The sequence below is a fragment of the Pelecanus crispus genome, chromosome 1 (assembly GCF_030463565.1).
Source record: "Pelecanus crispus isolate bPelCri1 chromosome 1, bPelCri1.pri, whole genome shotgun sequence".
NCBI lineage: Eukaryota > Metazoa > Chordata > Aves > Pelecaniformes > Pelecanidae > Pelecanus > Pelecanus crispus.
The window spans coordinates 11,547,130-11,560,062 of NC_134643.1; the positions used below are offsets into that span (position 1 = coordinate 11,547,130).

At 38.5% G+C, this 12,933-nt stretch overlaps 1 protein-coding gene across 6 annotated transcripts in view; it reads left to right on the plus strand.

The window, feature by feature from the left end:
• CACNA2D1 (calcium voltage-gated channel auxiliary subunit alpha2delta 1) overlaps positions 1 to 12,933 on the plus strand; it is a 451,440-nt gene that overhangs the window by 59,292 nt on the left and 379,215 nt on the right. For all 6 annotated transcript variants that reach the window (XM_075713027.1, XM_075713021.1, XM_075712994.1 and 3 more), the window contains exon 2: positions 1,281 to 1,362. In XM_075713027.1, coding sequence (XP_075569142.1) covers positions 1,281 to 1,362 — 82 coding nt within the window. The remainder of the gene's footprint in view (positions 1 to 1,280; positions 1,363 to 12,933) is intronic.

The following is a 12,933-nucleotide window of genomic DNA, read 5'->3' on the forward strand; positions in this document are numbered from 1 at the left end:
TGACCATGGAAAGGAGTAATATCAGTCCTCCATGTTCTTTCTTAGTCTTCCAAATTTTCCATATTGCAGGAAAAATGGAGTCTCTCTTTCTCCTGTTATTCGTATTTGCATGAATAATCTAAGCAATCATTCCTTGGGTATCAGATTAAAGCTAGGAAATGGCTAGGATAAATATATGTATCCATTCCACGTTTCAGAGCAGAGAGCTGTGATAATGATAGGGATGATACAATAGATGAGTTGGACATCAGATTTTCTGGCTAGGCAAGTGACACAACCTTCTTCTGAACATGGACCTCACTGGAATAAACTTGTACCATGGCTCCTTTCCTGCCACAAAATGTAACATGGCACAGAAACATAAAAACTGTATTGGATCCCGTGCTTTTCCAAAGAGTCAGGTTTACTGGGCACAGGGAGCCAAGCACGCATAGCAGCAAATTGCTGCCTGTTCTCTGGTGAAAAATGGCAGCCAGGAGCAGGCACGCATTGTCAAAACAGCTCATGCCACTTATGCTCGCTGCTGCCTGTCGTGCTGCTGCTTTCTTGGAGTGTCTGGAGAGCGACCACAGGCCAGAAGATTTGTTCTGGTTTGTCAGCCTGCTCCCAGTTGCTGTTTTTCTCTGCTTGTATTATCTGTTGGGAGACAGACCTCAAGGCCGTCAGGAAAGGCATTACTGGGAGTGAACTGTAGGTCAGGCAGGTTGTCCTTGCAGGCAGTGTACCAGCTCTGTTGTGGTGATCTTTGCTACAGCTAGTAGTAGATATGATGGCATGCTTGGTTTACAGCTGGCTTAGTGTGGTGGCAACCACAGAAAACTGTGTGAGAAGAATCAGGTCATCAAGGTTGAGCAAAGGCTCTACTGAAAAAAAAAAAAAAGAAAAAGGAAAAAAAAAAGGTAAGTTAGGCTCTATCACGTTTGGAAACAGACCTCAGTACCTGTCAACAAGAGGCAGCTACAGTGATATACTTGATGGTGAAGACAATGTCTGTCCTGGAGAGCACCAGGCAAACTCCAGCTGATGAAAAGTAAAAGAAAGAAAAAAGCGAGTAGCTTAGATCTGAGCTGGCGAAAGAGAACACCATCAGGGTGTAGCTTGAATATTTTAGTCCATTCCAAGCTTATTATTTTTAGCAAAGACAAGTCTTGTACATTTTGTATTCAATTTTATCAATATATTCTGACTTTTTGCCCTTTTCTTGTGCTATATAATTGTATGCAAGTTCCATTTGCCAGTGATCTGATTGGACATATCTATTTTCTTTTTGGTTTCTGTAGGATAAAATCATGGGTAGATAAGATGCAAGAAGATCTTGTAACATTAGCACGAACTGCAAGCGGAGTGGACCAGCTTGCTGCGGTGAGTAAGACGCGCCTCAGACTGCAATAACGAGAAAGTGAAGTGAATGGTGTGCATCATCTAGGAATTACAATCGTTTCATCCCAACATAGTAAAAAGATTTTGGGGAATTAAACTCTGCAGTGTTTCCTGAGAGAGAAATGAATAACACAGACATCCATCAATTCTCTCTCTTAATGTTGCAGCACTTGCTCATTGCTAATATTTAATCAGCTTTGCAGTATCAGACAGAAGACTTACCATTGTTGCAACACTTCCACCTGAAGCAAGCGCTTTTGTGTTACATGTTTGTCAAATACGGTATCCAGGAAGCAACCGTTCACGGTAGTGGAAAATTCTGCTCTCTATTAACAAGGGAGACTATTTTTCTGACACATATTTCCTGAAATGAGGCAGCTTTTCATGAGAAGAAACATAGATGAGAATGAAAACTGCTTTTATTCAGCTGTTCCAGTTTAACCCAAAGTGCGTTTTAGTGAATAATTTACAATTCTTCTGTCATCGAGAGAAAGAAAAGTGAAGTCACAATTCCGAAAATGTCAGGATTACGCTGCCTATTCAACTTTGTGTATATACATCATGATCCAGTATGCAACCACATGATCATACATTTCTCTCTCCCTATCCCTGCACAAGTTCCGTGGCTCCTTCTGTGAACCAACGGATCTCTGGGTTGATGTAGGACTGTATAATGAAGGGAAATTTTGCTGTTACGTCAGGAAAAGAAGTTATTCTGTCAGCCAACAAAAGCCTTTGGTGCTGGGGAACTGAACATGAAGCCATGAGATTTGGTTTTCAGAAGTCATAATCTCCCCAAATGATCCATGAAATGAATAGTAGCTGTGTTTCAAAGCCATTAAGAAAGACACAGAAAAATCAGGTGTGAAGTTTCTCAGATTTAACACTGTATATTAATGTACTCCTTTGACCTTAATGACTTTTTACCCAGACATCAACATGTCTCGTGAATCCTATCCCAGAAGGACATTTTCTCTTTACTGACTATAAAAGGAGGCTTAGATGACTAGCTCAGATGTCCACATTTAGATTGTGGAAGCTTCAGTTTAGATGAGATCACCATTGTCCTATAGAAGGAAGGGCTGTGTCTCTGCATGTATGAGGAACATAAATGAAGACTGCAGAGATTATTTTAATTCTGGCCTTTCCTAGTATTTGAGTGCTTCATATTGCAACACAATTTAAGGCAGATGTTTTAGATGCACTTTTTAATCTTGGAAAACCCCAAACAAACTGAAAAAAAAATCTTGAAATCCTAACACGAAGCATCAGATTGATATACACATGGGTTTCCAGCACAGGATCTCAACAACACAGAAATGGCTATCACTTGAACTTTCTGAGGAACCATAAGGTTTACCCAGCATGGAACACTGATGGGAGTTTTTGTAGGTGGATTTCACACATATCTGCTGACAAAGAACAACACCACTTGCGAATCATGTGTCTTTTTCCAGGTTTTGGTGAGGAGTTTCTGCTAAGAGGAGGGAGGGTCCTATTTGCTTCTCTGATCTAGCTGTGATCTGTTCTCTTCTGCACTTGCCGTGTCTCTTTTTCCCCACCATCTCCTCATTCAGCATCATACCTCTGATCCACCATTGGACTTTCCATTCCATTCCTGCTGTGCTGCAGGGGCTATCTTTCATCTTTCCTCAACATATTCTGTTTCTGTCTCAGTTTCTACCTTTGCTGCCTGGCCAGTCTGCCTTTCTCCCTTACGTTGGCTTCTTACCCCTATTTTAGGATCTCTCTCCTCAGCTTTTTCCAATTAATCATCTCTCTGGACTCTTTAGTTTGGCTTAACATTTCCAAAACATTCTGTCCAGGCATGTGTAGCCACCTGTCCCAATGCTCCTATTGCATCTCTTCTCTTCCACAGGTGTTTTTCTTCCCCCTTCTCACCTTTCCCTCCATCACTAGTTCTCAGTCACAGACCTGTAGTTTTCTCCTGCATGTTTTTTCTATTTCTCCTCCCCGTCCAGCCTCTTCTCTCCTTATTCTTTGCCTGTCATTTCCACTCTGTTATCCCAATCTCTTGCCCTTTGTTCTTCATTCAGTTTTCATCTCCTCTTTCTCCCACTACTTAAACTACAAGGGTGTAGAGATCACCTGAGAGACCACAGTAAGGCTGAGCTTTAGCTGCAGAGGAGGTGTGGTGTTCTCTAGGAGTGATACTTTCTGGGTTGGAATACACCTGTGTGTAGGTTCTCAAGGATTCAGCTGATAAAACCTCTGCAGTGACCTGCAGGTGCTTTTCAGGCTAAAATTCGTTAAACACCAAGGAGTAAAAAGTGTATCTCTGAATACGTCTTGAGTTTTTAATCTATAGTGCAGAGGCAATAGGGTATTTCAAAGGGAAATGAGTTACAGAGGATTTCTAACTTTAGCAAAACAATGAGTTAATATTTCAACCACTGTGCCTGGCATTTCCATGCAAAGACCACATAGGAAAATAGATAATGAAAACCCAAGAGATTGACACTGTCACTCTTTTTTCCCCTGAGGAAAATGTTAGTTTATGTAGTTAATATTCGGCAAACTTACAAGCTGCTAGAACAGTCTTATAATGAGGACTGCCGGGCAAACATAATAATATGTAGTGCTACCAGCTATACTTAAAGTATACCACAGTGACATTCACTCTGGGGAAAAAAAAAAAAACAACAAACCATCAGTCTTTGAATATGTCGTGGTTTAGTCCCAGCCAGCAACTCAGTACCACGCAGCCGCTCGCTCACTCCCCCTACCCTGATGGGATGGGGGAGAGAATCGGAGGAGTAAGAGTGAGAAACACTCCTGGGTTGAGATAAGAACAGTTTAATAATTGAAATAAGATGAAGTAAAATAATAATAATAACAATATAATAATAATAGTAATAATAATATACAAAGCAAGTGATGCACAATGCAATTGCTCACCACCCGCCAACCGATACCCAGACAGTTCCCAAGCAGCGATCGCTGCTCCCTGGCCAACCCCCCCCCAGTTTATATACTGAGCATGACGTCATATGGTATGGAATAGCCCTTTGGTCAGTTTGGATCAACTATTCTGGCTGTGCCCCCTCCCAGTTTCTTGTGCGCCTGGCAGAGCATGGGAAGCTGAAAAAGTCCTTGACTAGCATAAGCAGTACTCAGCAACAACTAAAAACATCAGCATGTTATCAACATTCTTCTCCTACTAAATCCAAAACACAGCACTATGCCTGCTGCTAGGAAGAAAATTAACTCTATCCCAGCCGAAACCAGGACAGAATACTATAGGTAAGTTTCTCTTTTTGAAAGCCAAAATTTATAGCACACTTCAAGCAAATAAGTTATCTCAGAGGGTATCCACAAGATGGTCAATATGTGCCTGTAATCCTAGGATTAAAGCACAAAAGGGGGATGTTTCCATGTAAAATATCCCTCTATATCAAAGTCGTTTGTTTGACCTAAATTGCATGATATCTTTCTCTAGCCACAAGGTTTTAATTAGCTCTCTTGCCTGCGAGGGAGAATGCCAAGCCCTGTGAGGTATAAGCTATACGATCTCTCCCTCTTTCCTCTTGTTTACAGGCTATGTCACTTTCCCATTTTTGAATGACATCCTGTTTTTTTCCTGCTTGCTGCCTATTACTTAGATCTTTTCTGAAACGCACCACAATGTTGGAAAAATGGAGACTACAAGACATTAAAACCAGCATGCTTGCATGCCTGTCACTTTTATTCACAAAACTTACCTTCAGTTGCTCAAGCTTTAAAAATACTTAACAGTCAGACTGAATTTTCAGCTTTGTTTCTGACTTGCTATTTCTTCTACTACTTGTTTGGACCAAGTCTGTAGTCTTCATGTTTTTGGAAAACTTCAAAGAAGAAATACGTATGTTTGGTTTTTCTGCCTCTCTTCCCTACAAAAGCAGAATGATTAATATAAAAAAGGGCAGAGTGCTTTTATTATAAAATAGTAGATATGACTTTCTGTGAATAGCTGTAGTACCAGGGTGTGTAGAGTTGGAAAGCTGTGCTTTGGTCAGACAGATTTTTTGGTAGGAGAAATGTCTGTCTTTGTTCTAGGGAAAATCAATTTTCATTTGGCCAGGTGCTGAAGTTAAAGCTCATAGCAAGGATGTGTAACAGATTATAGCCATTTCACAGCCTGGCCAACCTCTCCCTGGACTCAGGGAAAGCAGACCCCATGATTCAGCTGAAGTTACAATCTGTGGCTGCTTAAGTCTTCTATGAAGACCTCTAAAGTGACCAAGGTAGCTCTCAAAGTAACACAATTACTATGTTCTCAGCTGGTGTGAATTAGTTTTTCAAAACCCAGGTCTTTTTCAATTAGTTGCTGTGCCGTGCAAGTTTATGGTGTTACCATAACTTGTTGAAGATATCTCAGGGTTCGTCAGTGCTTGTATGTGCGTTGGATGTCTGCAGGTCTTTGTGCTGCAGGAAATTATACTACTCAATAGTCTCTTCTGGAGAACTGTGAAATACTTTCTTCTGGACATCATGGAGAGGCATAGGAGCACTGCCTGAACTCTCAATTAATTTGAATTTAGACGGGGAGAGCTTTTGACCAGAGAGAATGTAAAACTTAAAGTGTAATATGTACTTCCAAAGGAATAAAAAAATTCAAATCTAAACCACCATTAAACTCAAATGAGGGACTTGTTAGGTGAATAGCAGACCTGACAAGATCAGTACCTATGTAAAAGTCTAATTTATTCTGCAGTGTGGGCATAGATATCCAGGGAGAACATTGTTTTGTATTTAAGGTGTTTACATTCAACACGTGCTCAATTTAATGGAATCATGTTTAAGGAGAGGAATCTCCTCAGAGGAAAAGTCCCTTTTCTTTGTTCATTGACAAATTTCTTACAGTGACTTGGAATCACAGTCTTGTCCCAGTGACTAGCCACCCTTCCTCTTGCTTTTGCACATATAATAGAGCCATTGTAAACCATTGCAACTTTCATTAGTCACAACTTTTGAAAATATCTGTATAGTGAAGATACACGATACTATACTAGTGAATATTCCACATAGTGTTAAAAAAGAGAAGATATTTGGGAACTGATTTAGTGAATTACTTGAATAGTTATTGTGTTTCTGAAAATATGAATATGTTTATGCCAACGGACATTTCACATACTTTTTTCCTTATTAGCAATGATGGCATCAATATAATGCCTGTAGGAAGCAAAATTGCAAAAGAAAGCATGGATGCCATTAAATTAGGAGTTCTACATTGAGGCTACACTTATCCATAGCCTTAACCAAACAAACCAGTATAACTGGAGTAGAAGGAACAGACAAAATGGATATGTATAGGAGATGGAGAAGCAGGCGAGAACTGAGGTTTATTAAGGTGCACAGAGGAAACATGATCTTTAATTTATAGATGTGCCTTTGCTCACTAATTGGTATTTGCCATACAGCGAGAGTCCTGATCCAACCAAGAACTGAGCTCAGATATTCATTCTTCCATTTAGAAATTTAACTCCAGATCGTTCTTCCTCTGAATTAGTTGTGGTAAATTACTACTTTGGTGGTATGAATCAACATGAATACTAGTAACGTCTAAATGTAAGTTCTGTTATCAGCAAGACTGGTCACGTTTAAAGCGTAGTTCCTCCTTTTGTCCTTCTAGTCTTATTTATACTATCTGGGAATGGTCTCAAAATGGTCTTCCAAAAATAGTTTTAAAGCACATTTTTAAATACTGCTTTTTTGGACATTATTAGGAGTTGAGGCAAGATCTGGGAGAACTCCAAGTTGGATTTAATACCAATGTAATATCCTCATTACAGTAATGCAAAGATTGGTTCAACAAGGCAGGAAGTCAGGATTCAAGGTGCCAAAATACTCAGCTGGTTGAAAACTGGCAGAGCTCCACTGACTTCAGTGGATTACACTGATTTACATTTGCTAAGAATCATGCCTAACAATATTTAATTTAAAATTCAAGCAGGTAGAAAGTACTTTGGAAAAAAACAAACATTTTTACACAAGAAACAGAGGCTGTAGCTTGTTCTTACTGCTGCTGTAGTTGCCTAGCTGAAAAGGGTATTGTTGGGTCCTTTATATGATTTAACAGGGTTTTTTTTCCCTAGAAGAGCAGAGGGGATGTTTATGAGAAGGTGTTGTATATACAACAACTTGAGACTTGAAAGCAGGAAGACAGGGTACACAGGAAAATCTTTGTTAAGGAGATACAAGATGTCCAATGTGCTTCTTTAAATGTCTCTTGACAAACACACAGCTTAGTATATGCCCTTTAATGTTATAAATATTGTGTGGTTTTAAATTAAAAAAAAAATCATGTAATTGTCCTTTCAACTTAAAAAGGTTCATGTAAGTTTGTCTTACTCATGAACTCTCTGTGCTGCTAGGAGTTATGAAGCTGCTCTGGTGTGAATGATATGCAGTTTCTACAGAGCAAATAGACTTTTAGAAAAAAATAAGAAGGAATAGACAGCAGCTTAATAGAATTTTAAAATCCATGTAGCAAAATGAATATTCAGGATGTATCTGATTTCACTAGCTTCATTTATCAGTAGGCATTTTGTCTTAGTAAGGACAAAAACCTGCACACAAAGTTCAAAGTCACATTCTACACCTACGAATAGTTACCTCAGCATGCAGAAAGGTAGGTAAAGAGCCTACTGAACTAGAGAGTTAAGTAAATACATAGTCCCATTTTGATGGAAGCATGCTCATCTTCCACTTTTACATAGACCTTTCACAGCAAAGGCCCATGACTAAGCTAATTGACAGCTCTTTTAATCTAATAAACTACAACAAGTATGCTTCTGATTTCCAGCTCCTAAAATACCTCTAGGGACAGGAGCGAGGATGGAGGGATCCCTGCAGTACCCAGAAGGGAAGACCTCAGAGCAGAGAACATGCCTTATAGCAACACACGAGCTTGTCTGTTCCAAACTGATTGAAGAGAATCCTCTTTTACATAAACACTGTATTAAAAATGTGGGTCTGTGTTAAGAGCTTTTACGTGACAAACACACTGGAGCTTCACTATGACTGCTACAGCAAAAAAATGCCATCTTGTACTGTGTAACCTTTTCAAGCAATGGCATAACTGAATGAAACAGCAGATAGAGAGGCAGTTCCAAGGAAATCTAGTCTCTGAATCTGTTTCCTTTTTGATACATTGCTGCAAAAACAATCCATGCATGATGTTCATAAGGCATGCTGTTATTACAGTCCCAGGAGCTGTAGAGTGAACCCATATAGACTGACTTGGCCTTTAAATGATATTCATACTGAGATAGAAATACCGTGTCTTCCTCCAAAATGAAAGAGAGCTACATATGGATATTTGATATGTGGCAATGAGTTCCATTCACAGAATGAGTCCACCAGCAACTGTTAGAAAATTTTTTATTTATTTTATCTCTTGAATGCTGTTTTATAATAATTAGCTTTCTTGCCGAACACCCAGCCGAGGTTCTGCATGAGCACATTTCATCCATTGCTCAGTGTGAGGTCTGTGTGCCTAATGCACAGATGGTGCGAGTCTGCCGAAGCACTCAGATTGGCAGCAGATTCCCAGTCCATGCTCTTGGCTTTTCAGGTCTTGGATCAGTCTCTAGAGTTTAACTGAGATGAGTGACTTGTAAGAGAGACTGGTCTCTGATTTGAACTGCCCCGGAGCAGGAAAGCTTCTTTCTGCCAGAAGGAATTATAACCTAGGGGCAATTTTCTGTTGGACGCATTATAGATTTTAGCTAAGATAGTTTTATGTTCTAGAGGCTCTACAGATAGAAGCAAGCCACTAACTTATTACCTATAGAAGCTATCATATATGACTTGCCTTTTTCTCTTCATTAGCTGTATAGAGGTCTGTGCAACGGCAGGCTTTAAAAGCTTTCTTGAACTTAATGTAAAATTAGTATCTGTATGAGTCTTCCCTACTGTCACAGGTGGTCTGAAACTGCTGCTTCAAAAGGTGGTTTGACAGACAAGTTATCAGTAAACGTTTTAATTCTTACTATTTTTCTCTATGATTGGCATGATATTTATGAGGCTTTCTTAAAAAACATAGTTACTGGGATGAATTAGCAAAGGCTTTATATAAATTTGGAATTATTTATTTAAAAAAATTAAGCTGATCCATAGATTGAAATTGCCATTTCTTTTTACCAGCTTTATTCTCTTTTTTTTTTTTTTTTATATACTATATTTATCAGGTTGCATTCAGTTTGAATATACTTAAACCAAAGGCAAAGAGTTTTGTACTTCATGCTATTCTCTGATGAACTACCAGATGGACCTATGGGATATATGGCCATGCTCGAGAATTGTACTATGTTCACCCTTGTTAAGGTTGAAGTAATGGAGAGTTTTGTAATTGAGAAAAATATAAAGGAGAAATGTGAGAACTTGGTTTTTTTTTTTTTTTTTTTTAAGATGGTTTGATATTAAGAATAACAATCCAAATACAATTGGTTTATATTTCTCTGGAGGTCTTTTCTATGGACTTTGCAAGTCTGAATTTCATTTGAATGTTCTGATTGCTATAAATTTTGATTAGTTTGTCACTGTTTTGACCCTGAATTTTAAGACACTTCTGATTCATGACCTATAAAACGTTAATATATTGATGAGAACGTGTGCAGTCTCCATCCTTCTTCACCTCTGAAAGTGGAAAACGGAGCTAATACCACAAGACTTGTAGGCATAACTTGCATAACTGTAAAGCTGTTCGCTGTGTGCCCTGGGTGTACTCTCCAGTGCTTTAAGAAAGGAAAGCAAGTGCTTAAATAAGTCAAATATGGGAATTAAAGAAACTTTCATATTCGGTGAATAAATTTTGCCACCCAGTGAGGTTTGCTATGGCTGATCTCAAAAGTCAGAAAAAATATTGTATCCTTCCTTTTCTCCTCTTGTCTCTTTTTTTAGTCCTCAATGGAACAAAAGACTAAACCACTTTTTTAAACAGCAAATAAAATAGAGAGGAATTTTTAACAATATAAAACAAATTCATCTAGATTTCGAAGAGTCATTTTGAAAATTAAAAAAAAAAAAAAACCAAAAAACACAAGTGTTTTGAAGTTGTTGAAGCACTTCTTGTAGCCTCATTGGGTTGCTGGTTTCATATATGCTGAAACATCCCTAAGTTCAGGGCATTTTTATGAGTAGTGCTGGTAGGTCTATAACTGCAGTTTTCTGTGAAAGTGTACTTTGTTACATTGTTTTTCTGAGGAGCAGAAGGAGAAAAAAATCTGAAAACAAAGAAACATCTCTTTAATTTTTTAAAATGTCTTCAGTAATATGTAATAAATTAGATAGTTTATCAGTAAGTGGGATTGGTCAAGTGGGCTGTGTATGAGGCTGGTGGTCTGAAAAGCTTAAATTCTTTCTAAGCATAAATTGGCTATTGTGCACTATTTACATTTATGCCTTTTGCCTCATCCCTGAGGTGAAGACAACAGTTTGCTGTTTGAGCTGGGTGTGGCAAAGGGAAGTGAGGTCAGGATTACTTTTAGAATGGAATTATGAAGGTGAAACAAGGGCATTTCAGGTATTCATTGAGAAGCTGTAGTCCATTTACCAGAATTAAAATAATGTGTGAGATGGGTTAGACTGGTTAGAGATTCCCAAAATACAGTAACAGGGGCTTTTATAATACACTACTTATAAAGGTATGTCCCATTTGGCGTATACCGCTGCCATTGCTATGTTCTATCTGCAACCAAATACCAAAGCGGCAGGCATTAGAAATAGAATCCTCCAAACTAAATTCTGTTGAGTTTACACATTGCTAACCAATGTTGAGATGTCAGGAAAATTAAATCACTTTTAAAAATGCAGGCTGGGAAATTTGAAGACACATCTGCAAGTTCTCTTTATAATCCAAATGGAAATTAAGAGATTGTCAGAACATAGGGAGCCTCATTTATTATTTGCAGATGCTACTCTCCCCCTGCTCCCTTAGCAATAAACTGGCTTTTTGAAGAGTTCCTTCTTCCAACAAGCGAAATCAGCTCTAAGTCGCTAAGAATAGGTGGCTGCATTAACAAAGCTTGCTCAGGCTCAAGGGAAGGGGTGGCCTAATATTACCATAGTTTTAATTACTATATGATGATCTGGATAATATTTGAGCAAAGCACTGTTCTTGGTTCATTTATAACTTTCCATTGGCTTTAACACTAATAAAATCTGTGCTATTGGTGCTTATGTTCAGATAGTTTTCAAAGAAGCTGAGAGCAAATTAAAGATTTTCCTTAAAAAACTCCCCCACACCAAAACCAACAAAACCCCAAACTTTATAGCTAATCAGTTTCCAAGTCCTGTCGCTAGTAAAACACCAAGAAGACTCTGCTAGTTCCCTGTGACTTAAAAATACCTTTGGGGAGAGAGTCAGTAGGTGTTACATTGCATTAAGAACAGCTGAGGCAGGACAAAATTTCCTACAAATGAGTGAATTTGAAAAATTACATAAGTGCCCACCTCAAAATATGCCAGAAATGCAGAAGAAAGGTGAAACACTCTCTTCCTGTTGTTGTTCTGTTGCAAGAAAGATTCAGTTGTTGTACATGTGCTCATCATGAGTTGGGATTTTTGGGTTCTCATCCAGTCTCAGCTAAAAGCCTGAGCTAAACCTGCTGTGAAATCAATAAATGATGTAGTCTTGTTATTTAATACTGTACTGCTATCACTACGAAACAAAACTGAATGCCTTAAAATACATTTTTCTTAACAAAGGGGGATTTTTAGATCTGTTTTTGATGTTTGCACAGCAGCAGAGGTACAAAGCTGAACTCATGTTTTATGAAGGTTTGAACACAAAGTGACAATTACAAAAATTACTTCTTAATTTTAAAATCCTCTAGACTACTTTGTTAATTATCAACAGTGAAAAGTGTCTGGTGATTCCACCCTACAAAGTATCCCTGATTATCTGCTTTCCTTTGAGTAGGCACCCGAGTGAGCCAATTGACTCTGGCATTATTTATACTCTCCCTGATGTTAACCAAGGCATAAGTGTTCCAAACATCATTTAGAATTCAGCCTAAATATATTACTTAAGAATGAGCTCTCTGATATTTTTTTTCTAATGTGCACATCACTGCTATGATATGTCATGGTTTTCAAAATGTCAGCTGCCCTGTCACTTGTCACCCCAGATCTCTACAGCAGCCAGTGATCAAGCAAGTGATTCTGAAAAGCAACAGATACAGTAAACTGTAGGGGTGTTTTTTTCCTTTGTGTTGTTGCCATGAATTTCAAGAATGAAGGCATCTGTGAGTTGCTAGGGAGCAGCTGTAGTCTTATTTATACGTTATATGTAGCAGAGTGTAAGACATATTTAAAATGCTCAGACTGGTCTCTTTGAACATACCGAATGCTCCTTGGGCAGCAGTGGTTTTCAGTGTGTTCCACAATGGATTGCTCGTGATTCAAAAAAAAAAAAAAGGTCTTGTGAGAAAAAAAAAATTGCTGGCATGTATTAGAAATAGAAAGTATTAGTATAACTTTGGAAATAGGATACAGTAGTAAGAAGAGAGAATTTGCTCCCTCTGGGCAGATTATATAGTTGTTTGTGAC